Genomic DNA, 27,116 nt, shown 5'->3' on the forward strand with positions numbered 1-27,116 from the left:
CTTTGCTCTTGGGAGAGGATTTTTTATTTTTATTTTTATTTTTTTTAAAGATTTATTTTTATTTATTCATTCAAGCACTGGGTACAGTCAGAAGCGTGGGAGGGTGAGAGAATTCACCAGAGCCAGAGCGGGAAGCAGAGCAGGCAGAAGGACCGAAGTACACTGCTGAGGGGAGCAGCGGGCGGCAGGAGAGGTCTGCGCGCCATGTGGGACCCTCCTCCGGTGGCCGGGGAGCAGCCGGGGATCGAACCAGCACTGCAGCAGCTGCGGGCAGCTTCGCAACCCAGCGCTCAACCGCTGTGCCACCGGGGAGGCCCAAGGATTTTTTATTTTTTAATTAAAAAAAATTTTTAAACAATATTTGCTTCCCCCCAAACCCTCAGATTGAGTCCCCATAGAGTTTCCTTCCCCAAGGCACCCGTGCACCATCACCACAGTCCTCTGTGCTTGGGAGAGGATTTTTTAATCAGTCATTTACCCCTGGGTGCAAATTCTTTTGCTTATGGGTTGCTAGGACCCATCATTGTCATCATCATCATCATCATCATCATCATCATCATCATCATCATCACTGAGAGCTTATTCTGGCCTTGGTTTTGTTGCAAGAGCTTTTCATGTCAACACCTTCGAGTTAACATCAATCCTATCAGGCAGGAACTTTTAAAGAATCTCTATTGTATAACTGGGAAAGTTGAGGCAAAGAATAGTTAAGGAACTTGCTCTAAGTCATATGGTCAGAAATAGCAGAGCTGAGATTCAACAGGCAGCCCATTCCAGAGCTTATAATATTAAAAATAAAGGTCCTACTGTGTGCCAATCACTGTGCCAAGTTACTTCAGACTTTAGACAAACACACCAAGTAGGACAGAACTTTCAATGGCTTAAATGCGGCCACCCAAGCTGCAAGAAGAACAGAAGCTCAAACCTTCAAGATACTGTGTCCCAGCATCAAAGACTTTGTTCCTTGGTAAAGAAACGTCAGGTCTGAAGAAAGGCAGAGATGGGGTCATGACGGAAGTTAGGGGAAGGACCCTGAAATCATGCAGTGTAGAGATTGCTGCTCTCTCCCAGTGAACAATCACCAGCAGGTAACTCCAAGGTGTTGGCTTTTCCAGATGGGCAGGCCTTCTGGTTTCAGATGCCAAGAGAGACCTGGCTAGAACCCCTTTCCTCCCTGGCTGCGAGAGCTGCATCAGACCCCAGTTCCTTCCTTCCCAGCCCCTCCAGACAGAGAGCTCTGGCTCTTCCAGAGAAACATGACTGCTTTGTGGCTTGAGGAAGATCCTAGGCTCGTGGTTATTGGCCTCTCTGAGCTCCAGCAGTGGGGGGCAAGCTCCCACTCTCTGCCTCTGCCTGGGGAGCTGACTGTCATGGTTGAGAACAGACTTCTGGAGTTAGGGTTAAATGTGGATACTCGATCTGCCACCTCCTGGCTGGATGACATGGGGCACATTACTTAACCTTCCAGAGCTTCGGTTGCTCCATCTGTAGAGCAGAAATAGTAACACCTACCTTTGGGGTTGCTGGATGCACAGACAATAATGTCACTGCAGAGCCCCACACAGTGCCTGACACATAGTAGATGCCCAGGGGACAAGATGAATTGTTACTGCTCTGGGAGCTCCCCCCCAAGAAGATGGGAGGCTAAGTCTCCCCCATACTGAGAACAGGCTGTCCCCGCCCCTGCAGACCCAGCCTGCACCACCTGGGACCCACCTTCTGTGCATAGGCGAGCTGGTTGAAGGTGGCTACGGTTGCAGCTTCGTTGGCACAGGCCTCTCTAGCTTTGTCGAAGGTCAGCTTGTACTGGCCGAGTGGGGAGCGTAGGTGGAACACGCCCACAGTGGTGTCTAGAGGAGAAGGAGGGGTGTCAGCCAGGTGAGCCCACATGGCTAGTACTGCTCCAGCGAAGAACTTTCCAAGAGAAAATGTCAGACATATCCTGGGGTGTCAGGGAAATGGCTTCCCTTTGAGTTATGTTGAAGCCCATCATTAAAAATATTGATTTCGGGCCTCCCCGGTGGTGCAGCGGTTGAGCGCTGGGTTGCGAAGCTGCCCACAGCCTCTGCAGCGCAGGTAAAATCCCCGGCTTCTCCCCGGCCACCGGAGAAGGGTCCCACATGGCGCGCAGACCTCTCCAGCCACCCGCTGCTCCCCTCGGCAGTGTACTTCGGTCCTTCTGCCTGCTCTGCTCCCCGCTCTGGCTCTGGTGAATTCTCTCACCCTCCCGCGCTTCTGACTGTACCCAGTGCTTGTATAATAAATAAAATAAATAAATAAATAAAAGTAAATCTTAAAAAAAAAATATATTAATTTCTTTCCTATTTACAAAAATAGCACATGTTCACTGTCAAAATCTGGGTAATAGAGAAGAGTAATAAAAGAAGTAAAGATCATCTATGCTCCCTTATGTGCTAAGGCTAACAATTTGGCATATTTCCTGCCAGATTTCTTTATTTTGATATTACTGCATAATCTTCCAGCCGTCTCCCCCATTCATTTGTAGCCTCTATATCCTGATGTTATCAAATTTCTCTGGCAAAATGATTACCCTCTCACAGTTATAATTGAATAATTTTTGTGAACTTTTGCACAAAATGTTTTAAAAGAAACATTAAAGTCTGTTCCTGCCAAGGGCTCAGTGTTTTCTGAGCTTCCCTATTCCTTTAAAAAAGTTTTCTAGGGCCTCCCCGGTGGCGCAGCGGTTGAGTGCTGGGTTGCGAAGCTGCCCGCAGCCTCTGCGGCGCTGGATCGATCCCCGGCTGCTCCCCGGCCACAGGAGGAGGGTCCCACATGGCGCGCAGACCTCTCCTGCCGCCCGCTGCTCCCCTCAGCAGTGTACTTCGGTCCTTCTGCCTGCTCTGCTCCCTGCTCTGGCTCTGGTGAATTCTCTCACCCTCCCGCGCTTCTGACTGTACCCAGTGCATGTATAAATAAATAAATAAATCTTTAAAAAAAAAAGTTTTCTAGCCATTTTCTCCTGAAAAGACACCGGAGGATCTTTATCATTTTTCATAGCTGATATCTCTTTCAGCGGATTGAACGCGGAGTCCTGTTCTGAGTTTACTCTGCCCACTGTCTCCACTGGGGCCTGGGAAGTTTGGTCCCTGTGATCCCCAAGCTCGAAGCCCAGGGTGCAGCCGGGCCCCACTGACCCTGGAAGTGGAGGTCAGCACAGTTGGCATCTGCGTGGCACTGCCCGTTGTCCTGCAGACAGCGGTCGATGGGCAGCCGCTCGGGCTCACAGTCCAGCCCGTCTCCCACGTAGTGACTTTTACATTCACACTTGTGCTTGCCCTGTGGGGAGAGTGGGGAATATAGAAAGCCCATCTCGAGGATCCCAGGGCCCCCTAGGGCCCTGCAGGCCAGCATCCGGCATAGATCTCCAGAAGGACAAAGCGTCAGTCTCCGCGTCCAGGGGGACTTGAGTAACTGCTCCGTCTTGCTTCAGTGCAGGCTCATGATGTAATTGCAGCCTTCACAGCTCACGTCAATGTCACGTCCTCTGACCCCCCTAAGCAGAGCAGCTCTCACATCCCTCCTGTCACACTGGCTGACTCAAGTGTTTTGAGGCCCTTGCTGCTCTTGGACAGAATCGTGTGTCTTTGCTTCTCTACTGAGCTCTGCCCCTCCCGCTCGTGGTATGGAGACTTTTTAATGCTACATCCCTGGCGCCTAGTAGGAGCTTGATATTTGTTCAGTCAATGAATGACCTTGTCTAACTCCCCTGACAATCCTATGAGGTCTGCACTTTCAATGAAGAAACCAAGGCTCAGAGAGGTTAAGTAACCAGTCCCAGGTCACACAGCATGGAAATCCAGGCGCTAAGACTCACGGGTTCTCTGATTAAGTTCATGTTTATACCGCAGAGGACATTATCTCCTCCCATCTACTCTTCCCACCAGGGCAACAGGCTAAAGTGAGTGCCCACATCTATCCTTTTCCTGCCACTTCTTACCAACCTTTTTGTTTTAGTAAACTTTTTGTTTTGGATAATTTTAGATTTATAGGAAATTTGCTAAGATAGCAGAGTGAGTTCTCATATTTTCTCTACCCAATTTCCCTTAATGCTGACCTCTTACAAAACCATAGCACATTTGTGAAAGTTAAGACTTTAATGCTGGGACATGACTATGAACTAGACAATAGGCTTGCTGTGGATTTCACCCATGTTCCTGCTAAGGTGCTTTTTCTGCTTAGGATACCACTTGGCGTTTACTTTTAATTTTTTTTAATAATTAAATTTATTTTCTTACATTGTGGTTCATTTTTGTACAATATTTGATTTCTCCCCTCAGGTGTCGTCCCTGTAGCTCTCCCACCACCACAGGACCCGTGATCCATCTCTACAGTCCTTTGTGCTCGCCCCTCCCCTATTCTGTCCTCTCTTCTCCCTCTCCCCTGCTGTACGCCTCAGAGCTATGGTCTGCCTGCAAGTTTTGCCTTTTTCGGTTTCTTTATATTCCATATAAAAGTGAAACCATCGGGTATTTCTCTCCTTCCTTTTGACTTATTTTGCTTAGCATAATCCCTTCCAGCTCCATCCATGTGACTGCAAATGGCATGAGTTTATCTTTTTTGATGACCGAGTAGTATTCCGTTGTGTCAATATACCACAACTTTTTGATCCTTTCATCTATTTTGGGGCACTTGGGTTGCCTCCATATTTTAGCTATTGTAAACAGTGCTGCAGTAATCATAGGCGTGCAGGTTTCCTTTCGAATCAATGTTTTTGTGTTCTTTGGGTAGATTGCTAGGAGTGCAATGGTGAGGCTACTACCTGGCTTTGAACCCACTGATGAAACAGGGAATAGAATGAAATGGGAAGGAAAGCTTGGGAAGAGCCCGAATGGACAGCAGCGTGGAGAGGCACAGCTGAGCGGGGCACAAGAAGCTGCCCCAACACCTCACCGGGCCAGTCATCTTGCAGGTGGCGTGCTCGTGACACCCGCCGTTGAGGCCGTCCGCACAGCGGTCTATCTCCGCGCAGCTGCGGCCGTCCCCCGTGTAGCCCTTGGGGCAGCTGCAGGAGACCTTCACGTCCTTCTGTGAGCACTTGGCGACACTGGCACAGCCCCCATTGTTCTGTTTGCAGAAATCCACAACTGCAGAGCAGAGGAGAGATGGCTCAATTAACCACTGTCTGTTTGCTGACCTCGAACTGGGAGTATGGGTCACCCCAGGATCTGTGGCTCTGGGGCCATCAACTGGCCCCAACCTGCTGGTGCCTTCTCTCCCCATGTCCTGTGGCCTCTGTGCTAGCCTTTGCCAACACCAATGTCCGGTGGCACTTCACAGTCCAGGCCGGGTGATGTCTGGCATCCCGGCCTGCTTTGTCATTCACCTAGGCTCCGCATTGGTAGCAGTTTTCAGAATGAGTCTGGGTTAACATGGGCATAGGTGGATGTTTGTGTGTGCAGTTAGCCCACGTTTGAGCCCCTGATGAGAAAGGCTGTTACCTACTTTCTACAGATGAACTGACTGAACCTCAGAGAACTTCACTGACCTTGCAAAGGCAAAGCAACTACCCCGTGGCTGGCTTGATTGAAACCCAAGAAGGTTTGACCACAGAGCCCAGGCCTCTCCCTGTCCTGTGCTGCCTCTTAGTGCCCTTTATCATAATTCCCTCACTTCCAGCCCAATCATAGTTTAGCAGGCATTTCAGTCTGATTTTCCTTGTCTGCCTTTATGCCTAGAATCATGGCAGCCACTTGAGATCCTGAGAGAAAGATAGTGAGAACAAAAACCTTCACCCTCAGGGTAGCAGACCGAGAAGACAGAACCTGGGTCATGGCTGACCCTCTTTGGGACTGCCTGGTAGCAGATTATAAACTGCAGGTATAGCAAGATCTCGTTTGTCAAGAATTTATATAATGCAAAATGAATATTAATTCATGAAGTAAGTTAGAAGGCACATGTGCCCAAGACTGCTGGCTTCCCCCAGAATCTATTGTCTCCTTTTTTCTATAGTAACAGCTTTGCAGGTGTTGCTTAACAAAAGACTACATTGCCCAGACTCCCTTGCAGCAGGGCAGGGTGATGATGGGATTGCAGACCATGGGGTTGGAGCAGACATGACTTAGGGACTGCTAGGTGTGTCCTTAAGGGGACGAAGGTTTGTGTTGCCAGGGTCTCCCCTCTCCCTGGGATGCAATTATGGTAGTTTCTCTCTAGGATCAGGAAAGTGAGCAATGGCAGAGCAACAAGCTAGAAGGAGTCCGGGCCCCTGGCCACCTCCATCCAATCTATGAGACACTGCTCACCTGGGTGTCTGGCTGGCTGACCCCATATCCTGACTGCTACAGGTAGACGCTGCAATGTTCAGAGTGGTGTTCACCAAGCGGTGAGAGCATGTGTAAGTTTAACTTTGGCTTTTTTTTTTTTTTTTAAAGACTGTAGTGTATTTACTTGAGAGTTGGAAAACACTATAAAATTAAATACACCACAGTTTGGAAAGCAATTCTAAAGCCATGACCTGGGAGGTGCTGCCAGGCATGAGCAAGCCCATAAGGAAACTGAGTTGCAGGGAGGGTGGGTATTGCTGAGGTGGCCCAGGCAGGAAGCAGAGGGGCTGGGGTGGAGCACAGACACTGACCGGGTAGTCCTGCCTGCTCCTGTGCCGACTACTCCACAACCCATGCAGGACACTCACCTGTGCATGTGATTCCATCCCCTTCGTAGTTCAGGTTACACTCACACGTGTTGTTCTCCTTGCAAGTGGCGTGGGCTGAACAAGGAGGTGTGCACACTGGGGGCAAAACTGCAAAGAGAAGGGTCCCTGTTTATCCATGGCGTGCAGAGCTGGGACCCCCTCAGGAGTCCTTCCAGGAGTACCTGGGCTGCCACTGTGTTTCTAAAGAGCCCCTTTCAGCAGGAGGATGGGGGTGATTTGAAGCTTCTTCCTGGCATGGAGAGTCTGGGATTCCAGAATTGCTCCTTTATATTAATTAAGACATTATCTCAACAACATAATTCAGATTAAAATGCAAATACATTGCCTTCAAGGGCAACTTTATACCCCAAAATTTGCTGGCAGAGATGAGTTTGACGGATTAGCTCTCTAGCCCTAAAGGCAGGAATTTCCAGACAGAGATGGTTCAATTGGAGGAGAAATTCCCAGGCCCTAAGAGGGCACCAGCAAGCCTGGGAGAAGTCTGGTGTTTTGGTGATTGTAGGGCAATTTGGCAGCAAGAAGCCAGAGGGCAGTTAGGAAGAAGGACGGAAGGAGAGGAACTGAAGTTAAGGGTATATGGGAATCCTGGAACATCAGCTGGTTAAGTAGAGCTTAGCATGCCCTTCGGGTCCAGGGAGGGTACCATAATAGTTATTCGTGCTGCATGATTCAACCTTCACTTGCCAGACCTGCCACTGGAATATGCAGATTGGGGTATGAAGGAAGGATTATGGTGATGAGGATAATGATCGCTCTGATAACAGAGCTCGTGGTTTTGATCATCCAGATCTACCAGGTACTTCAAAGCCCCCACCTTGGGCCCTTGCAACAATCTCCCCTGCAAAACATGTGACCTGTTCTTCTTAAGGAGAATCACATGAGCGCTCAGAGTGGGTGGTTTATCTAAGGCCATTGTTTAATAAGTAGCCAAGTCAAGAGTCAGATCCTGGACTCCAAAGACTGCATTTTCTATGAAACTACCCAGCCTCTGTGTAAACATCTGGGCCCAGGGCCATGATCCTGAGCGACCATTCCCACCCGATCCTGGATTCTCTGCTTGCGGTGGGTCCTTCTGCCATTGCACAGCACTGTATTCTGTTTTGAGTTAAATCTTTTCATCTGCTTTCCGTCAAGTCACCAAACCTCCTGAGACCTGAGGCCACATACTCAAATCATCCTTTCCACGCAGCGGAGGGAACACCTTCTTGGTTATCTTATTTCTCAGATGTTGCTCAGATTCCCAAGATCATTTGGGGGTTCTTGGCAGGGTTCTCTGCAGATCAGTGCTGCTGGGAGCTGCCCACTCCCATGACAGACCTGCCTGAGTGTCGCAGAAGTGGCCGGTCCATCCCGTCTCACAGAGGCACTGCCCGGAGCCCGTGATGCCCTCATCGCACTGTCCGTGGTCCGAGCAGCCACAGGCTGGAAAGCAAATTGGAAGTGTGATCAGCTACGGGGATTGGCATCCCATCAGCCAGCTCACTGCAGGCTGTGTTGTTAGTGTGGGGGCACTGAGCTTAGGCCTTATCATTCATTTACTCAAACACTCACATTATAACTTATTCAGGGGCTGTCAGGGGGTGGACGGTACTGGGCTATAAGGTTACAGTGGCAACCATGAGGATGAGGTCCCCATTCTCATGGAGGTTACAGTTAGGAGTTACTGCCTATTGAACATGTAATTACAAATGCAGAGAATGTATAACAGAGATCTGGAAGGTGTGACGGGGTATGTCACAAAATAGAAGGAGGGGAGCACTTTCTCTGGGGTCTCCTACCAGAGATATCTATTTGACAATACAGTCTTCGAAATCTGCACCAATTCTTGCATCCTGCCACTTCCATCACTACCACCCTAACCCAAGGCCTTGCCAAGGTGGTCCTGGATTGTTGCATTCATTTCCCCAAAGGCCCTGCTTCTGCTCTTACCCTCCTGTGTTTATCCTCCAGAGCAACAGGAGACATCCTTTCCAGTCTGCTCATGACACTCCTTCATTCACAACCCTTCACTGCTGCCCATCACACTCTGAATACAGAGAAGTTCCTATGTGACCTGGCCGCTGGCAACCTTCAGATTTCATTTCCTTCCATTCTTCCTTCTCTTCACTCGCTCTGCTCAGTCTCCCTGGTCTCTTTGCTGTTCCCTACAGGTCAAGCATGCTCTTGCACTTTCTCCCTTCCAGGAAAGTTTTTCTTGTCTGCACCGTCCAGTATAGAGGCCACCCACACACATTTTGAGTGCTCAATGGCGACATGTGGCTGGTGGCTACCACTCCTGATGAGAGAGTTAGAGAACGTTTCCAGCCCTGCTGAGCATTTGATTGGTCAGAGCTGCTGTTCACCAACTCAGGGCTGGCCCCACACCTCTCCTTGGTCTCACCTTAAGTATTCTCTAAAACACTGTCTTCTTTCTATCTCAACCCTCTTTACTTGCTTCTTTTTCTTTATGGCCTTTATAAATTTTTTGTTTCTGACTTTTTTAATCTTTTTTTTTCCTTTGAATGTTCTTTCCTTGAGAGTTGGGGTTTTGTTCTTTATGCCACTGTATTCCTACAACTTAGAGCAATGCCTAGCTTTTGAGCTATCACTTAGTTTCTTTTTACCTGAGGTTCCTCATCTACTAAGTAGAAATAATGATAGTAATGACTCAAAGGATCATTGTGAAGGTTAAATGGTAAAATACATGTGCCTGGCCCATACTATCAATTAGCTATCAATATTCATAAGGACTCAGTGAATGTTGGTTGAATGACTGAATGAAGGAAAGCTCTTCAGTTGCATCTTGCTTTGGCTGCTGCAGGGGATGTAAATTTCACTTCTTAGAATGAGACTCTTTCAGTGCATGGAAACTGGGACTATATCCAAGGAGGGAAAAGCACATAAGGGCAGGCAGATGGGAGGTGGGTGCCTGGGAGAGAGGGAAGAAAGTGTACCAGGCCAGGTGGAGGGTGTGGATGAGGAGAGGGAACACACAGCTAGAGCTCTGGGGAATGGGTGTCACATACGCTGGCAGTCTGGCCCGAATCTCCCTGGCCAGCACAGCTCACACGCCGTCCCGTTGAAGCCAGTGTTGCATATGCACGCTCCTGTGGCTGAGTACTGGTCAAGGCAGATACCCCGGTTATTACATGGGGTATCTGGTCCCCCAGGGCAGGCTGGAAGAGATGAAACAGCAGTGACTCAACAGTCTCCCCAAACCCAGAGCAGCTCAGCATCTATATAAATGTGCTGTTGGCCCATCCTCAGGTGTGGGCTCCAACCTCCATTAAATTGGAGGGATCATGACCCAGGGGATGTAGCTACATGGTGTATCTGAAGGTTTCCCTTTGGACAAGCCATGACCCATGGGACATGAACTCATATGTGTCTGATGGGATTCTACCTTGGCAGGGTGATAAAGTAAGCAGTGCTGGGGCTCAGGAGAGCTGGATTCTAGCAGACCTGGGTGGAATAATAAACTGGTTCTAAGCTTCAGTTCTCTGAGTTCTAGATGATAATGATGATGATGATACAGTGTCCACTTGACCTCTACCACATGTTGACTAGAAGGATTAAATGAGGTACCATAATTGAGAGCATGTGGAGGAAACATTTTTGTGAATGGTTCACACTTTAGTGATGGAGAGTGGAGGCTGGGTGATTGACAGAAATTTTCTCAAGTGGACCATGATGAATGGAGCATGCATATGGTCAAGACCGAGGCTCCCAGAAACACGGTGGAATCTTCAGCTTCCTTCTCATCCTCTCTGTGCCTCCAGTTTCTCTTCTGTAAAATGGGGACAGCATGGAATCTACTTCTTAGGGGTTGCTGTGGGGTGTAAATATATTGCTATACCAATAAAATTTATTTAAAAAAAAATATATTGCTATACCAGAAAGCAGCACACACTAAATGAACTTGCTTAGAGCAATGGGAACAGCCAGGACATTTGTTCTGCTGCCAATGTTGATGCACTATTGTCCAGAAATTGTATCGGGACCCTTAGAATAGAGGTTTCAAGGTAGGTTTAAATGCCCTTTGGCAAAGAGCCCTTTCCTGGTGATGTAAGAGAGAGAGGGTGATGTCATACATCTCATATGAATGTGGGGTGGGGCCAGGGAGGGCTCAGGAGCCAACAGCCCACACATATCATATTGTAATAGCACCCTGCCAAGGTAGAATCCTTTCAGATGCAGGTAAACTCACGTGCTTATCAGTATCACAAACCAGCATCAGAATTGAAGTATGGTATTTCTGGTACCATGGGAAATATCTTATTCTGTATATTAGGCAAAGAAGCACCACCCAATACAATCTACACACAACTGAATCTCAACTGTGAAAACAAAATATGACAAAAGAAGAAAGTAGAAAGAAAGCTAACCAATTCTTCAGAATAATTGCTTTGGAATCTTTTCGTAGCAGAGCCTTTAGGAGCTATGTCCCTGATCTCCTTTATAATGCCAGTGATTTCAAATGGGACACGAGAATTGCACAATCATTTTAGAATCCTGAGTTGGTCATTGGCGCCCTCACCCTGACAGTCTCTCCCGAAGTAGCCCTTGCAGCACTTGGGTAGCTGTATGACCAGGACGCACTGCTGCCGGCAGCCTTCCAGGTTCCTCTTGAAGTTCAGGTTGTACATACACTTCTGCTTCAGGCCCTACAGGTAGAGCAAGAACCATCCCTTTGCCTTCTGCCTCCAGATCTGGGCTCTAGTCTGCCCCCCAGTGGAAGATTCCTGGTACTGCAGAGGTCAAAAACTGGACAAGAGTGAGCTCTTCACAGAAAACTTGTTTCTTAGGGACACTGGCAGTTAGGCAAATGGAGAAGGCAGAGCTAAAGCCATGGAGAGACAATTTCTCTCCAGTCACGGAGGAAGTACTTGCTGACCCTTAAAGTTGTTTGTGAAAGATGTGCTTGCTTGGGCAGGGAGTCAGGAGAGGTAGATTTTTGTCACTGGAAGAGTCTGTGGCGAGGTCCCCAAATCATCAATAGGGAGGGTACGGGCTATATTTTGATTTTTAGGGGTATTTTGTGAGAAGTTTTACTAATAGAGTAGCGAGAGCTTTTACTAATATAGTAGTGAGAAGTTAGCTTTGCAATAAGTAATAAAAATGAGTATTTAATGAGCTCTTACTATGTTCTAGGCTGTTGACCACATTTGAAAACTGACTTTTCTTAGTAGCCACACACAGAATCATTATTCATTCAATTTTACAAAGGCAAAATGTACAGATTGTGTGACCTGCCAAAGATTACCCTCTGGAATTTTTTTTTAAAAAAGATATATTTAATTATACAAGCACTGCGTACAGTTGGAAGCACGGGAGGGTGAGAGAATTCACCAGAACCAGAGTGGGGAGCAGAACAGGCAGACTGACGAAGTACACTGCTGAGGGGAGCAGTGGGCGCGGCAGGAGAGGTCTGTGCACCATGTGGGACCCTCACCGGTTGCAGGGGAACGAACTGGTGCTGCAGAGGCTGCAGGCAGCTTTGTAGCCCAGCACTCAACTGGCTGCACCACCGGGGAGGCCCTACCCTCTGGAATTTGACCTCTTATCTAGGGTCTCCAAACCAAGCTTTGCATCTTACTAGCTGTGTGGCCTTGGGCTGATTACTTACCCTCTCTGACACTCAGTTTTTCATAAGTGGAGGTAATAATAGCTTCCTTTGAGTGTTCTAAGGAGGAACAGGGATAATGTACACATGAAAGTACAACACAGAGTTGGGGACATGGACAGCAGCCAACACAATGCAGCTACTGTTATCTTTGAAGTCTCTTCTCTTCTGGGCCTACAACCCCATGGATTTTCAAGATGAATCCTAGAAGATGGGTGGTGGGTGGACAGGATGTGTGGGCTAAGAATGATCACCTCTCTCCTGATTGACCTGGTTATTGGAAAAAATGACACCAATTATGGTGACAACATGCCCACAGTCACACCAGAAGGCAGGGATTCTGGTATGAAACCAACCTGCTCTCTCCCAGCACCCTCATCACATTCATAATTACCTTTGGTTTGCTCCACCTTGGGCAGCTGGGAGTATTTACACAGCTTCCGCAATCTCCCTAGTATACAAGAAAAGAAACTCTTAAAATTCAAAAATATTGGGAAAAACGGCATGCCATGGTTAACATTTTGATGTTCACTAAGAACTTAGTGAAGAACGTTAGAACAAATACACTGTCACTTTCCACGGAGAATTCTGAAGTTCTTTTGGGCCTCATCTCCTTGGCTTAGTTCTCTGAGGTGAGAGATTCCCTGTTATAGAGCTGCCCTTCTGGATGCAAGTGGCCAATCACACTCTTTGATCCTTAATTCTCTGATGTATAAAATACATGGTGTTGTGATTTAATTTTTAGGGGATTGCTAAAGGAAAAGAATGAACTGAATATGCTTTAGAAGGCCACAACCTCTACAGCATTTCTTAATTTGTGGGAATAATTTGGGCTATTTATTGAATGCCTACAAGTTGCAGGTACTGAAATTAACTGGTGACTCACTTTGTCATGGAAGTCACTTCATTTCTTACTAGAGACTCAAATTCTAAATGTATAAAATAGAGTTGGTGATAACTACTTGCATTTGTGGATTCCCATAGGGATAAGATGACATGGGACCAAGTGGCTGGCTCCAAGGTAGTATTCCATAAATGGCACTGGATGGGTGAATGAATGTAAAATGGGACCCTCATACAAGCAGGGTCCAGGTGAGAACAATCAATATTGTTAAGTGGATGAATGAAGAAATGAATAGAGGTGTGGGTGGCATATAATAATAAATGAGTCACATGAAATTGTTATTTTTTTTATAGTCACACCTTGTCAACAGCAATTCCATATGGTTTAATCTGGCAGTATCTCAAAAAAAAAATGTTTGTTGAATGAATGAGTGACTGAATGGATGGGTGATTTGAAAACAAATGGCACAATAACCGGCACATGGTGGTACCTAGTAACTCTTTCCTTAATGGAGAAGGAATCATTGAATGAGTGGGTGGGAGGGTGGCTACGATGTGCAAGCCTGTGTAGGGCTGAGTGGTGGTGATAAACACATCAGTCATCAGATCTGTGGGTCCTGGGCTCACTGAGGACCAGCCCTCCTTGTTTTCACAGCCAGGTCCGTTCTGGATCATGAGGCTGGTTCTCTGCCCCTGAGGTTCTACAGTATCGATTATAGCACTGACCGAGACATTGAATGTAGCAAAAGTGTCACAGCGGCCCCCAAGGGTGGGATCAATCAGTAGACAGTCAATGCCGTAGGCCACACCCAGGTCAAACAAGAGCTCTCTCTGCACAATTCTGCATGTTTGACCATTCAGGAAAAGTTCACCCTGTGAGAGAGACAGAGAGACAAAGAGAAACAGTCAACAATCCTCAGATTTCTCTTCTTCCTAAGGCATATAACGTGGCCAGCAAGACTCAGAATAGACATTAGCATATATGCCAAGATATTAGCATATATGCAAATATATGCAAATATATGCTAACACAGGCAACTATATAATAGTGAATACCCAACATGTATTATGTGCCAAGTACTGTTCCACATGCTTTACCTGTGCAAATTCTTTTAAATCTCACAACAGTCTTAAGGCTCCTATCACACAGTATTCCTATTTTTCAGATGAGGAGGCTGAGGTTGTAAGAGGCCAAACAACTTGTCGGAAGTCATTCAGTGAGTAAGTGGGGGTGTAGGCATTCATACCTAGTCAATCAACCCTGAGCTCACACTCTTGGACACTGCAACACTGACTCCAACAAAGTAGGCACAGTGTGGCTGGGGTGTGTAGGGTGGAGCAGGGATGATCTAGCTATGGTTTAGGATAAACTCTGTTGATGTGACACTTCATGGGGAGTGACTCAGTTTTTACTTAGAGCCAGTAGCTAGTAAATTACCTGGCACAATTTCTTTTCAGGATATAGGAAGGATGGGTTTTAACCTTACAATGATATCAAGGTCTTTTCACATGGGCTAGGCATGCTTTGTTAAACAAATATTTCATTTAATACTTGTGACAAACTAGAGCTTTCTTTTCTAAGGGTCACCCAACCAGTAAGTTGATAAATACATTCCTCCCCACCCCAGGAAATAAAGTCCATTTCCAAAGTTCTATAAAAAGAAAAAAGATAAATCTTAGCAATTATTGATGGGAGGGACACAGTATGAAATGATGGAAGCTGTGGTTAAATCCCTTAGCTTCTACTTACTGCGTAACTATGAGCAAGCTCCAGAATTTCTGAGACCTGTGTTATTTTTTAACCAGCTAAATAGGATGCCTGATGTCATTGCACAGAATTGTTATACAGATCAAGCTAAATAATTCACTGCACAGCATGCTGAAAGCTGTCCTAGCACACTGAATGAGCAATGGGACTTTGTTCATAGCCTTCTCTGTTAGTTGTCCAACTTGGAATGGAGATAGTACAGCTGACCTCAAGAGCATAAGTACATTGGGATACCTTCAGAAGTCGTGATGTAGCAATGTTAACTTTTTCTTATATTCATTTAAAATTCAATGCAATTCTAATCCAAACCCCAAAGGGTTCTGCCTAGTCATAAGCTATAAAAACGATGTTGTATGTGACTTTTCAGAAGGCTCCTTGAAGGGAAACAACTCAGCTGGAAGCTGATTCCCTTTTGTCCTTTCTCCTTCTTACCAAAGGAAAGTGGACTTGGTGGCTGGTGCTCCAGCAGCCATTTTGGACTGTGAGGTGACTTTGAGGCTGGATACACATGTTGCAGAACAGAAAGACACAAGGAGCTTCCTTATTGAATCATCATACTAGTTCTGGAATGGCTGCCTTCAGATCTCTTTTATCAGAGAGATAAACCCTTATATACCTAAGCCACTGTCATCTTGGGTTTTCAAATATATGTAGGATACAGGGTGTACTATGATCCTATCACACCATTCATCACATGAAATTCGAAGAAGGTAAAATGGCTCAGGAACTAGCCAGGGATAGTGAAAATTGCAAACTTTCTCTCTGTTGGCTGATCTAGACAGGACAGCCGAGAGCTGAGATGAGGGCAAAGTGGGCTGAGAAAAAAAATAAAAGGAATGGCAGTGTATGTTCCTAGCTCAGGGAAGCCTCCCGCACTGGAAAGGCATGCTCTAAAAGTAAGTGAGAGAAAAAGGAAAAAGACATGGGAAGAATCAATGAAAAGCTGCTCTCCACAAGGGTACAGGGCGGGGGGCCTCCCTGCCACTCACTGCCAGGGCGTGGACTGGCTCAAATTCATCAGGTTTTTCATGAATAGCGACCTGGAGGGTAGTTAGAGAAAAGGGCTTGCTGTTTATGGAGAGAAAAATGAACACCTCCTTGAGGGCCAGGGGCTGGGGAATGCTGGTCACCCAATCCCAGCCCCCACCCGGGGACAGTACTCACGATGTCACTGCCAGCTCCACACTTGACACTCAGCTCCGAGCCTTGCAGGGTCTTCCAGGAAGCAGATCTGGGGAGATCCACTGCCGAAACCTTAGGAGCAGTGATGCTTTATTATTGATAATATTCCAAACTGGGGCTGAAGAAGCACTCAAAGGAGTTTTACCGACAACCCAATTTCAGACACAAGTTTTTCCTAGAGTTCTAAGAATTTCAGCCTTGAAAGGGAGTAGCTGCAACCAAGGGAGAATAATCACGGGAGGCTGGAAAGTCTCCATCAGCTGAGATGGTTTCAGGCACCCTTCCACCCCAGCGCCTATGGGCACCCTTCCACCCCAGCGCCTATGCTTGGGCAGCCATGGGAGTTGCTGTCTTGGTGTATGAAGCCAGAGGCAGGGCCGGGGGCTAGGGAAACAGCACAGGGCACTGTTATGGGTTGAATTATGTCCTGGAAAGTTTTACTGAAGTTCTGACACCCATTACTGCAGAATGGGACCTTACTGTGAAAGAAGGTAATAGATGTAATTAGGTAAGATGAGTATGATTTAATCCAATGTGACTGGTGTCTTATGAGAGAGGAGAGTGCTGTGTGAAGACACAAACACACAATCAGACAAGCTTTTCTAAGGTCTAGTAATTGTCTGTGACAATTACAGGCAGAGGTTGGGGGGGAGGCATCTGCAAGCCAGGAGAGAAGCTCTCCCTGAGTCTCCAGAGGGAACAATCTTGTCAGTGCCTCAGTTTTGGGCATTTGGCCTCCATACTCTGAGAGAATGAATTTCTGTTGTTTCAGGCCACCCAGCTTGTGTGAGGTGAACATGATAACCACCACACTGTGGAAACATCCTCACCTAGTCTGTGGTGGCTTGTTACGGAAGTCTTGGGAAACTGAGGGTCCTGTGAATTAACCAAAGTCAGAGCATTGGGGAGCATGCTTGGACTAGATAGACTCACTCCTGGAGGGAAAACTGGGTCCTGGGTGAGGACTCAGAGAGACCAGGTCTTAGCAAGAGTTGTCATGTCCCTACAATGTCTTGGGTTCCCAGACCATAGATCAGTTTAGGACTGAACAGCAGATTTCAGCCCTTTGCCTAGAAATTTTGCCGATGGGGAAAAGTCTATTTGGAGAAACTTGGAAAATGCTGTCAGCAGTCATTTTGCTATGTGAACTAGAGAAGAAAAAAAGCTTCTCTGCAGGACAGGGCAGGGATGACACCGTTGGTTATTCAAGTTAGAAAAGACATATGGCAGGTTGAGAGACAGAGCCAGGTGTGGCGCACAGAGCCAGGTGTGGGGTCACTAACCAGGACCAGCCAGGGGAGGACACAGTGGGGCAGGAGGCACATGGGAGGTGGAGACATTGGCAATTCCTGGATCTGATTACCTCCGGGGCATCCCTGTACTCATGTCGGTGTGCAAACACATTACCTTGGAATCTCGGATTACGTGAAACTTCAAATAAGCCTTCAGTTTGTCCTTGCTGTCTTGGTTGAACAGGAATTCCTGTTGCTCGGGAGGTAGGGCCTGCAGGGCTTGGTCGCTGGGCCAGAAGAGTGTGACCGGAGTGTGGATGGGGTCAGTGATGGTGCTCAGCAAACCCAAGTCCTGAAATACAGGAAGCAGGTCATGTGCATGCAAAGGTCCAGGGTCTTGTTGAGGGTCAGAGTCAGCTGGGGCCCCCTCCATGTCCACCCTGGGACTTCTGTGGTTCAAGGGTCACAGGGTCTAAAACTTGATGCCCATCACACTCCAGCTATTCTGGTCCTCATTTTCTTAGAAAGCAAAGCACAAAGCTAAATGCTGGACTTTTGTGAATAAGATCCCATAATAGGTGGCTAGTCCCCCAAGCAAAACCAAACCAAACCCCAAAATCCCTCCAAAAATGCAAACCTCTTTAGGTGGGTTATCCTAAGAGAAAAAGGTTTTTACCTGTATTAACTTGCTAAACTTGACATAGCCGTGGTTTATTGCCACTGTTGTAAGATTTTGCTGCAAAGATAAGAAAGGGAATTGATATCTTTCTTCCTATAACTGACAAAGCGCTGTAACAAAAGTTCAACTGGATAAGAGTAAGATGATGTGGCAGGTGCCCACTCCAGTTTGTTGCACCAATGCCTCTCTGCATTACAGAGGCTGCAAGATTAAGCTGGAAGGTTAATGTCCCAAACTGATTTGCAGCTAGAACCCCACATGTGATATAGGACCCTCTAAGCAGAAGGGCTTGGCCAAAACTTTTTGATGGAAAGAAACAATGCGAGGAGGCAGTGGTTGCTAGCAATGTGATCAGGCCTTCTGAAAAGCACAATGGTGGAGGCGTCTGGGGTCCAGAGTCTTGTGGGAAATGGTGGGGGGAAAAGGTGAGGCAGGAGAAGGTGGTACTGGTGAGCTGTTACATTCAGAGCAGCCCTGGGGTGAAGTCAGGTGTTCCCCATTGCAGGTATCCCTGAGATGCTTTGTTTTCAGCTATGTAGCATCTGAATCAGGCTCTCTGGATTTCCAATAGATTTGATGATGCACTTATTAGCTTAAGAAACTCCTTTTTGTTTAAATTAGGTATAGTGGATTCTGTTGTCTGCAATGAAGGACCCTGGCCAGTACTAGTAAAATAATAACAAAAGCTAAGATTGTCCTTCCTGTGGATACATTTTACTCAAATTTAGTTTTGGTGATTATTATGTATCTATTGACCTGTCTATTCTTTCTTTCTTTCTTTCTTTCTTTCTTTCTTTCTTTCTTTCTTTCTTTCTTTCTTTCTTTCTTTCTTTCTTTCTTTCTTTCTTTCTTTCTTTCTTTCTTTCTTTCTTTCTTTCTTTCTTTCTACCTACCTCTGCATGATCATCTATCAATCATCTACCATCTGAAGTTATCTATTTATATAAATATTATCTATCTGTAATTTCTCTACCTTCCAAATCTATGCCAGATCATCTGCTCTGTGGACATTAAAGAAAAGCTTTTAAAATCCATTCCACTATATTTAAAATAGGCTTTTCCTATTTATTTCTCACTAAATATCTGTTATTTATTGGGCTTTTAGTAGTAGCTTGTGACTGAAGCAGCAAAATTAAAATGCCTCATAACCAGAATTGAGATAACATCTTGAGTATTATGAGCCTCCATGCTGAGAGTAGGACAATGAGTTCGTTCACCTACCAGAATCCTTCCAAAGGCATCTTTAGGGGTGATAAGGAGGTTTTGGGGAGTCAGCAGTTTGTCTATGATGTGAATGATTCCATTGGTACTGATGATATCACTGGTTATGATCTTAGCTTTATTATTTATATACACTGTGCCCTGAAATCACCAAAAAAGATAAAGAGAAATCACCAAAAGAGCACAAAGAGAAGCAAACACAAAATTGCTTCCTTCAGAATGCTTCACCAACAGTTCAGTAATCATGAAATTGAACATTGAAGTAGAGCTGTGTGCAAAATCTGAAGTCTCAGTTACTTGAGCAAAGTTTTCATTCTGATGGGTCAAAAAGCTGAGACAAGAATGCCATTTTCTCTTGGAGAAGTTAATAGTAAATAAGTAAAACAACTGGTGATTCTCAAATGTGAAATAGCAGGCAGATCAAAGTGCATTTCTCTTTCACATGTTCTCTGCAATGCCAACCCCCCCTCTGCCCCATGACATAATTTCCCCCCTTTACAATGAAATCTGCAGCCAGCATTTGTTTCTCCATTGTGGGGAGGGAGGGACTAGCATGGTCAAGGGGCTTTGGTCAAAAGCTCTGGCTTCTGACCAGGTTTCCCAAAGTAGTTGTGTTGACCATCTGAAGCTGCCTTGCCTCTGAATTCCAGCTCTAATTTTTTTTTTTAAAGATTTATTTATTTATACAAGCAATGGGTACAGTCAGAAGCGCGGGAGGGTAAGAGAATTCACCAGAGCCAGAGCGGGGAACAGAACAGGCAGACTGACGAAGTACACTGCTGAGGGGAGCAGTGGGCGGCAGGAGAGGTCTGCGCACCATGTGGGACCATCGCCTGCGGCCGGGGATCGAACCGGCACTGCAGAGGCTGCGGGCAGCTTCGTAGCCCAGCGCTCAAATGCTGCGCCACCGGGGAGGCCTGCATTGTTATTATTATTGGTGTTACTTTATGGAAGAGAAGAGAGAGGGTGTCTTCCCTTACCTGAGAGAGGGAGAATTCCAAAGGGTCTCCTTGAAGGGAAGTAGCATTTGATGTCAATTTCAGGTTTTCCAGCAGCAGCTGGTGGCAGCCAATCACATGGTACCGGAGGATCTGGGGGATCAGGCCCTGCTTGTCCCAGTCTTTTATCTGTAACAGAAGCTCAGAGGGTTCCAGGCAGAGCCGGGGGCCTTTTGCTAGAACTTTCCCTTTTGCTATTTTCTCCCAAAACCTCTATCCACCCCCTAGCCCTGGGAAGTGGGCGGTCAGTGGGGCTTGTAGTCAGGGCTCCAGGGTGAGGTTGCTCAAACAGCAGGGAGGAAATTGCTCTCCTTCCTCTCCTGTTTCCAATGTAGCACCTCACAGTGGAAGGGAACTTGGAGCTCCTCTGCTCCAGCATTTCCCAAGACTTGTCATAACGACCCAAGTCCAGTGGAAAAATAGTTCTCAGTGAGAAATTATGGAAAAAAATGCCTTGTCCTACCCCCGCTTGGAGAGGCACCTGGGCCAGGTTCATATTTTTATTTTTAATTTTTTTTTTGTAATTCACTAAAAGGATCAGCATTTTATATTATTTTTATTTTTTAATACTTTTTTATTACAGTGCCATTGGTTTACATCACTGTTAGTATTTTGGAGGTATGTGATCTCCCGCTTTGCCACTTGAGGTGTCATCTCTGTAGCCCACCCACTACCAAGGTACCCACAGTCCTTTGTGCTCTCTCCACCCAGTTCTCCCTTCCCCTCTCTCATCCCCTCTGGAGGCCTCTTGGACCAGGTTTAAATGTTTAGTCTGGAAAAGATGACATTTTCTCCATTTGCAAATCAAATTCAAATAACATTAACTGTAAGGAAGTGTAATAAAAAGCCCACCAGGTCCTCATTATTTCATGCTTTTCAAAAAATGGTCAAATGTGACATTCTTTCGAATAATGCTTTTGCTGGTGTCCCAAATATTTTCATAGAGAGGGAATGTGTGTGGAAGGTTAAAAACGCAGGTTCTGGGGTCAAATTTGAGTACTTGTTTCACCCTTTGCTAGTCATAAGACTTTGGAGTGCTTTCTCTTGGCGTCTTGACTGTAAAGCAGGGATAGAAATATCACTTGGCTCACAGTTTTCTCAAGGAGTCTCAAGGAGTGAGTCTAGGCTGGACACAAGACTCACTTCCACACTCAGAACAGATTTGCTACCTGGGTATGTCCATGGGTAATCCAGCATGAAGAGGGCCAGTGAAATTTAGAACAACAAAGCCTCCGATAAGTCCTGCAAGAAGAGAACCTATTAAAAGCCCTTTAATCCAGCATTCCTTTCTGCTTTTGTTGGGGAAGGGAGGAGGTGCCTATGGAAGATTTGGATCATTTAAGAATGTGTGAACTTCCCTAACCTTCTACCCTGATCAAGAATGTCCTTTAGAGGGTCTCTGGCCAGGGGCTGCCTCACATGCGCATGAATACTTCCCCTGATAGGGGTTACTTGGCTGGTCAGCTGCAACTGATCCTAAGTATGCCTAAAATAAAAAAAACATCTCCAAGGTTGGTTCCAAGCTGATGCCCAAGCATTCTAGTCCCAGACCTCTTCCAGCTGCCCTACAGTGTCATGCTTACCCGGGGATCCTCCTCAAAGGCCCTGGATGAAGGTGCCAACACCGTGAAGGGGCCGGGACCCACCAGGTCTCGCACTGAATGTTCCTGGGGAAGGAAGGCAGGGTCACAGGTCACCTACCTCACCGAAACACAGGCAGCCATTCTAACAAATAGCAGGGGAGTAGATGATGAAGAGGGAGGTGAGAATTGGAGGGAGTCAGCTGTGTTTTATTTAGTCTTAGATTCAAACCCATTCAGTTTCTTTGTCATTGAAATAATGTTTATTTTTATCTGGTTATAAAATTAGCACATGCTTGTTGTACTAAAGCTTTAAAAAGACATCATAAGGAAGAAAATAACTACCCAAAATCCTACCAACCAGCAGTAGCGCCTATTATTTTTAGGTATTTTTTTTCCCAGTGTCTCGTCTCCATATACATATTTATATGCGGGATAATATAATCACTGAGATAATAATACCCCTGTTAATAAAAACATGATTTCCTTTACTATTCTTCTTGCCAATGCTGAGAGCTATGGTTACTTCTCCTTTCTTTTAGAGTTTATTATACTAAAATTTCCTCTTTTACTTTTCAGTATATCTGAAACTTATTTGGTTATATGATATCCAGGAAGATCTAATATAATATTTTTATATAATATTTTTACTCAAAGTGTTAACCAGTGGACACACAATCCTTCTATTCTCCACTGGTATGATGCAGACTTTTATTTACTACACTTTCATGTGTACAAAAGGCCAAGCTACGTTTATTCCTCTCTTTACTGCTACCCATCAGAGGGAAGCCTGAGAAGTTCACAAATGAAAAAACACAGAGGCCCTACCAGAAATTCAGGTTTTCAGACCTTCTGCTACCCTCACTGACTCCAGGGTTTCTCCTATCTTGTTTGAGACCCATCTCTTCCAGCTAGACAGACACACATATTCTTACCAGCAACTGGAAGTAATACTGGGAAGTGCTTGGGTTCCTGGGAAGCACCTGGATAAAAGACAAGGCAGGTTTGTTAAATGTCTGTGGCTTAAACACAAGAACAAGGCAGGGCGGTGACAGGACAATTTCTCTAAGACCGAGAGTATCTATTATTCTTGCAACTGACAATCTGCTTCTTTCACGCCCCATCTCAAGGCTTACAACTGATGTTCAGAACACTATGGGGACATACTATGAATTCCAAAACTTTTCTGGAGTCACATCTGACTTAATCAAAGAAAGGTTCAACCTGATGGGGTTGGTGCCATTATTATTTTATTTCACAGATTAGAAAACAGATGCCTAGGGAGGTAATACAACCTACCTAGAGCTGGGCAGAGTTGGATTCAAACTAGATGTTTCTGACTCGAATCTTCCATCTGAACGACTACATTCTAGGTCAAATGATTTCCATGGATACCTAAAATTTCTTTTTATTGCCAACCTGTATCAAAAGTCTTTCACACTTTTATAGGGCTTTCCATGTGACAAAATTCTTGTACATTCTTTAGCTACCTGATTCTCAGCACAGTGAGGGAAGTAGACTTCTTTCATGGAAACGCGACTTGTGTTACCTGATAGATGTTGCCATTGCAGGTAAATCCATCCCCAATGTAGTTTGGCTTGCATGTACAGGTCCTTTCATCCAGCCCAGTGTGATTGCAGATAGCAAATTCACTACAGCCACCATTTTTCTGGTAAAATTTCCAAGGAGTGGGGGATGGGAATCAGGTCAGTTAGTTTGCCACAAAGCAATTCTGATTAAGATTATTTTTTGTTTCATTCTTTGACTGGTCGGCATTATCTGCCCTTCCCCTGAAATTTCCTTCCAATTCCCTACAGTGGCAGGGGTTGTCACATTCCCTCAACCTTAATTCCCAAGATGGCGCATTCAATCTTGCATAGAAAGCCCTAAGTCAGCAAATGGAAAATTTCTTGGCACCTGGGGGTGAACTAGAAAGTCACCGATGCTGTGTGACACTCCCAGTTTTAGGTTAAACTCTGATCCCACCATAGCAAAGGGAATAGTCATCAGCAGAAAAGTCAGTATAAAAGAGAAAATACTGTCCTTGTTGGCAAAGAGCTTATAAACCGTGGAAGACTAGGCAGAGAGCTAAAAAACAAGCAAAGCAAAGCAGTTCAAATCTGACATCCACAGGCATATCAAGAGGACTCTGCAGCCTGAGCAGTTTCTAAGTGAGGAACAATGTAGAGTTCAGGAAAAACAAGCAAGGAAAAAGGCAGCTGCCTTGAAGACTGACGGCACAATATTCCTCCCCTCCAACGCCTATTCTAAAAGTATCCACAGAGTGTTATTTTGGCCCAGTGCCTAGAACGGTGTCCAGTGCGTGCTGCTGACCTAGGCGCTTGTTGTATGGCCACATGTTTAGAAAAAGGGTCTTTGCAGATATAATTAAGGATCTTAAGATGAGATCACCCAAGGCCAGGTGGGCCTCGGGTGCATCTTAGAAGATGCAGATGCAGGGGCCAGGCCTTGTGAAGACAGAGGCAGAGATGGGAGTTTCTCCAATCTTGACAATTGAGGGGAAAATGAACCTCATGGCTCAGATGCAGCTCTGGGATCACCCCAATGCCCCAGGCCCTAGAAATGGGGTAGGAGGCACCTCAGCCTGCCCTCTGAGGGCCTCCGCCTCCAGCCAGACTCACGGTTAAGCAGATGTTGATGAGTGTGCAGAGTTTCCCATCTCCGGTGTATTTGGGCAAACAGTTACAGACGGCCTGAGCAGGAGGGAGGGAAAGGGGTCATTTCACACCCACTCTGTGGTCTCTCAGGACTGAATGTGCTCACGGTTGCTTCATCGACATTGGCCTATTATAGCGACAATCGCCACCTTACATATTAGCACATTGACATATTATACTTCCCTCTCTACCTGGAGCTTCTAGATGTCTTGTCTTTGCTGCCAAGAGACTTCCTATTTTAAAAAACTTTGTCACCATATTGGTCCCTTGCCTGCTGGGCTTTTCTCTCTTTGGTGGTGAAGTTTCCATTGGGAGGAAGCTGAGCTGTCGCCCACCTCCACTCAGACTCATCCCTGCTCCCTGCCCTGTGCTTGGCAGGCACTGGCGCTGGGATAGGCTGGCACCGGGCTTCCCAGGCAAATCAGTTGCACATGTTTGAAAATGATCAGTCAAACCCAGCTGGGCCGAGGAAGTCAATGGGAGGCTTCGGGTTGAGGGAAGGGACATGGCATGCAAGCAGGCAGTTGGGGACTTCCTGTGTCACCCATGTGCCACACGCTCTCTGCTCAGGAGCACTACCCGGGAGCACGACCAGGGAGTGAGTGGGGCAGAAATGCAGCTCTTCTCTGTTCACCAAACGTGTGCTCAGAGGAAGGAGCAGCCGCCCCCCACGTGCCCACCGAGGGGGTCCCCTTTCTGGTCCTTACACAGGCCTCCCACATGGCTCCGTTGTGACATCTGCTTGTTAGAACTTGATCTCGGTGGAGTCAGCTAGAGGGGTCTCTGCTCCTCCCCCTCTTCTTCATGTCCCTCTTCTCTTTACCAGAATGCCCACCAGCCACCCCTTCTGGAGGGTCCTGTTTTCAGAGTTCCATCCCGCATCCCTCTCACTGCCCGTGAGGTTGCAGGAGGACTTCTAGAGACTCGGGCACCCTAAACTCGTAGGTTACCCCACTGCATAAGTGGTTTGAATTCAATTTTCTACTGAACCCCCAAGTCTGTTAGGTCAGCGTTGATTCTGGTTTTTCCTACAACCATCTATGTATCACAAACATATTTGGGGTGCTTTAGGCACTTGCTTGATCTGCTTGTTGGGAGGCCTGGCACTGAGGTTTCCAGATGCCTCAACCAGGCCAATGCAATGTTTCCTGGAGACTGGATGGCCCCATCCAGATCCCAAAGGACACAATTCCTGTCTGCCAGTCTTCCTTTCCGACGGTGGCAGAGCCTACGGGAAGTGGCACTGGAGTCCCTGAGCCTGCAACTTCCCCGCCTGTGTCTTTGCACCCCACCACCTCTCCCCTCTATGCAGGAACCCTCACATGCTTCCCACCTCCCCAAACCTGCAGTGTATTAGGGAATGTGTGACCCACAAGGGCTCCAGACATTCTCTTCCACTGTGTCACACGCGCTTCAGAACCTCAAGTCAAAGGGAAATTGTGGGATTCTGGGCATCAAAAAAGCTGAACAAAAGAGGAGCATTGCTGAAGACCTTCTAGGTGATACTATGTGTGGTTTGCAGGTATCGACACCGCCCCCCACCCCATGTGAGGGAAGTACCCTTGGTCTTTCCCTTAACTTCTATTTCTCCTCATGCCCAAAGAATGGCCCCTGGGGATTCTTTCAGAATTTGCCCTAAAGTATTTATTTTCTGTTCCTGCTCCCCAGAGGTCTGTCCAGCTCCTTGCCGTCAGGCCTCAAGATCCAGGAGTTTGCTCCTAGGAAATCTTAGGACCCCGGGAGGCAGAGCTCACCTGGTTGGGTCCTGTGTGCGTGCACTCTGCATGCTGGTGGCAGCCTCCATTGTTCGCCAAACACGGGTTGATCTCTTTAAAACAAAGTCAATGGCTGGCATGAGAATCAAACCTGATTTTTCAAGTAAAGACATTGACAAGGCTTACTGACCGAGGGGAGTAGGGGGGAAAGTTTGATTCATTTTTCTATTAATTAATTAATACAGGAACTGGGGTACAGGCCAGAGGTGTCAGGGGTGAGAGGATTCACTAGAGACAGAGTGGGGAGCAGAACAGGCAGACTGACTGAAATACACTGCTGAGGGGAGCAGCTGGTGAGACCGGAGAGGTCTTCTGCGCCAGGTGGGTAGCTCCCTGGCCAGCCACGGATTGAACTTGTGCTGCAGAGGCTTCTGATAGATTCACAGTGCTGTGCTTAACCCCCTGCGCCACCAGGGAGACCCTTGATTCCGTTTTCTTTCAAGTCTGAGGCAGAAGTAACCCTATAGACAGCACCAGATATAGTTTCTCAAAATCAGCTCTTCAGGGAAGGGACTGTGCCAACAGAGAGCCTGTCTGCAGGTTTGAATCAGTCCCTCTGTTGAATAGATATGAGTGTTTGCAGCCAAGAACTTGAAATAATAGAATCTTGAAATCCAAGATAGCATGAATGAAGTGTTAGGAATTAAAAAAAAATCACTTGCAACTATCACCATGTATTTGGTCCAGGAATGAATCATCAGTAGTTAAATTTAAGAGGACGTTTTGATGAGGTGCAGAATATTTGTTGGGTAATAAAGTGTCTCCTCACTGATGACTCATTAGGAGCAAAGGGGAAAAAGTAGCTATCATGGAGAAATCAGAGTTTGCCTTGATCAAGGGGTCAAAAGTAACATCTCAAAGGGGAGCAGCTGGCAGTCTCACTCC

The 27,116-nt window shown here is 46.4% G+C and overlaps 1 protein-coding gene across 1 annotated transcript in view; it reads right to left on the minus strand.

Annotated features, from left to right (window-relative positions):
* The window catches only part of STAB2 (stabilin 2), a gene marked incomplete at its 3' end in the record, with an annotated part of 108,588 nt that overhangs the window by 6,884 nt on the left and 74,588 nt on the right, over window positions 1–27,116 (minus strand). Inside the window, exons 41-59 of the mRNA XM_084255091.1 lie at window positions 26,211–26,284; window positions 24,421–24,492; window positions 23,328–23,447; window positions 22,714–22,761; window positions 21,782–21,865; window positions 20,181–20,327; window positions 19,201–19,341; window positions 17,977–18,036; window positions 17,476–17,652; window positions 16,051–16,140; window positions 13,845–13,991; window positions 12,670–12,726; window positions 11,190–11,316; window positions 9,679–9,828; window positions 7,991–8,095; window positions 6,653–6,760; window positions 4,912–5,105; window positions 3,156–3,297; window positions 1,717–1,850 (exon numbers count right to left, since the gene is read on the minus strand). Coding sequence (XP_084111217.1) covers window positions 1,717–1,850; window positions 3,156–3,297; window positions 4,912–5,105; window positions 6,653–6,760; window positions 7,991–8,095; window positions 9,679–9,828; window positions 11,190–11,316; window positions 12,670–12,726; window positions 13,845–13,991; window positions 16,051–16,140; window positions 17,476–17,652; window positions 17,977–18,036; window positions 19,201–19,341; window positions 20,181–20,327; window positions 21,782–21,865; window positions 22,714–22,761; window positions 23,328–23,447; window positions 24,421–24,492; window positions 26,211–26,284 — 2,177 coding nt within the window. The remainder of the gene's footprint in view (window positions 1–1,716; window positions 1,851–3,155; window positions 3,298–4,911; window positions 5,106–6,652; window positions 6,761–7,990; window positions 8,096–9,678; window positions 9,829–11,189; window positions 11,317–12,669; window positions 12,727–13,844; window positions 13,992–16,050; window positions 16,141–17,475; window positions 17,653–17,976; window positions 18,037–19,200; window positions 19,342–20,180; window positions 20,328–21,781; window positions 21,866–22,713; window positions 22,762–23,327; window positions 23,448–24,420; window positions 24,493–26,210; window positions 26,285–27,116) is intronic.

Source organism: Talpa europaea (assembly GCF_964194135.1).
Source record: "Talpa europaea genome assembly, chromosome: 15".
Taxonomy (NCBI): domain Eukaryota; kingdom Metazoa; phylum Chordata; class Mammalia; order Eulipotyphla; family Talpidae; genus Talpa; species Talpa europaea.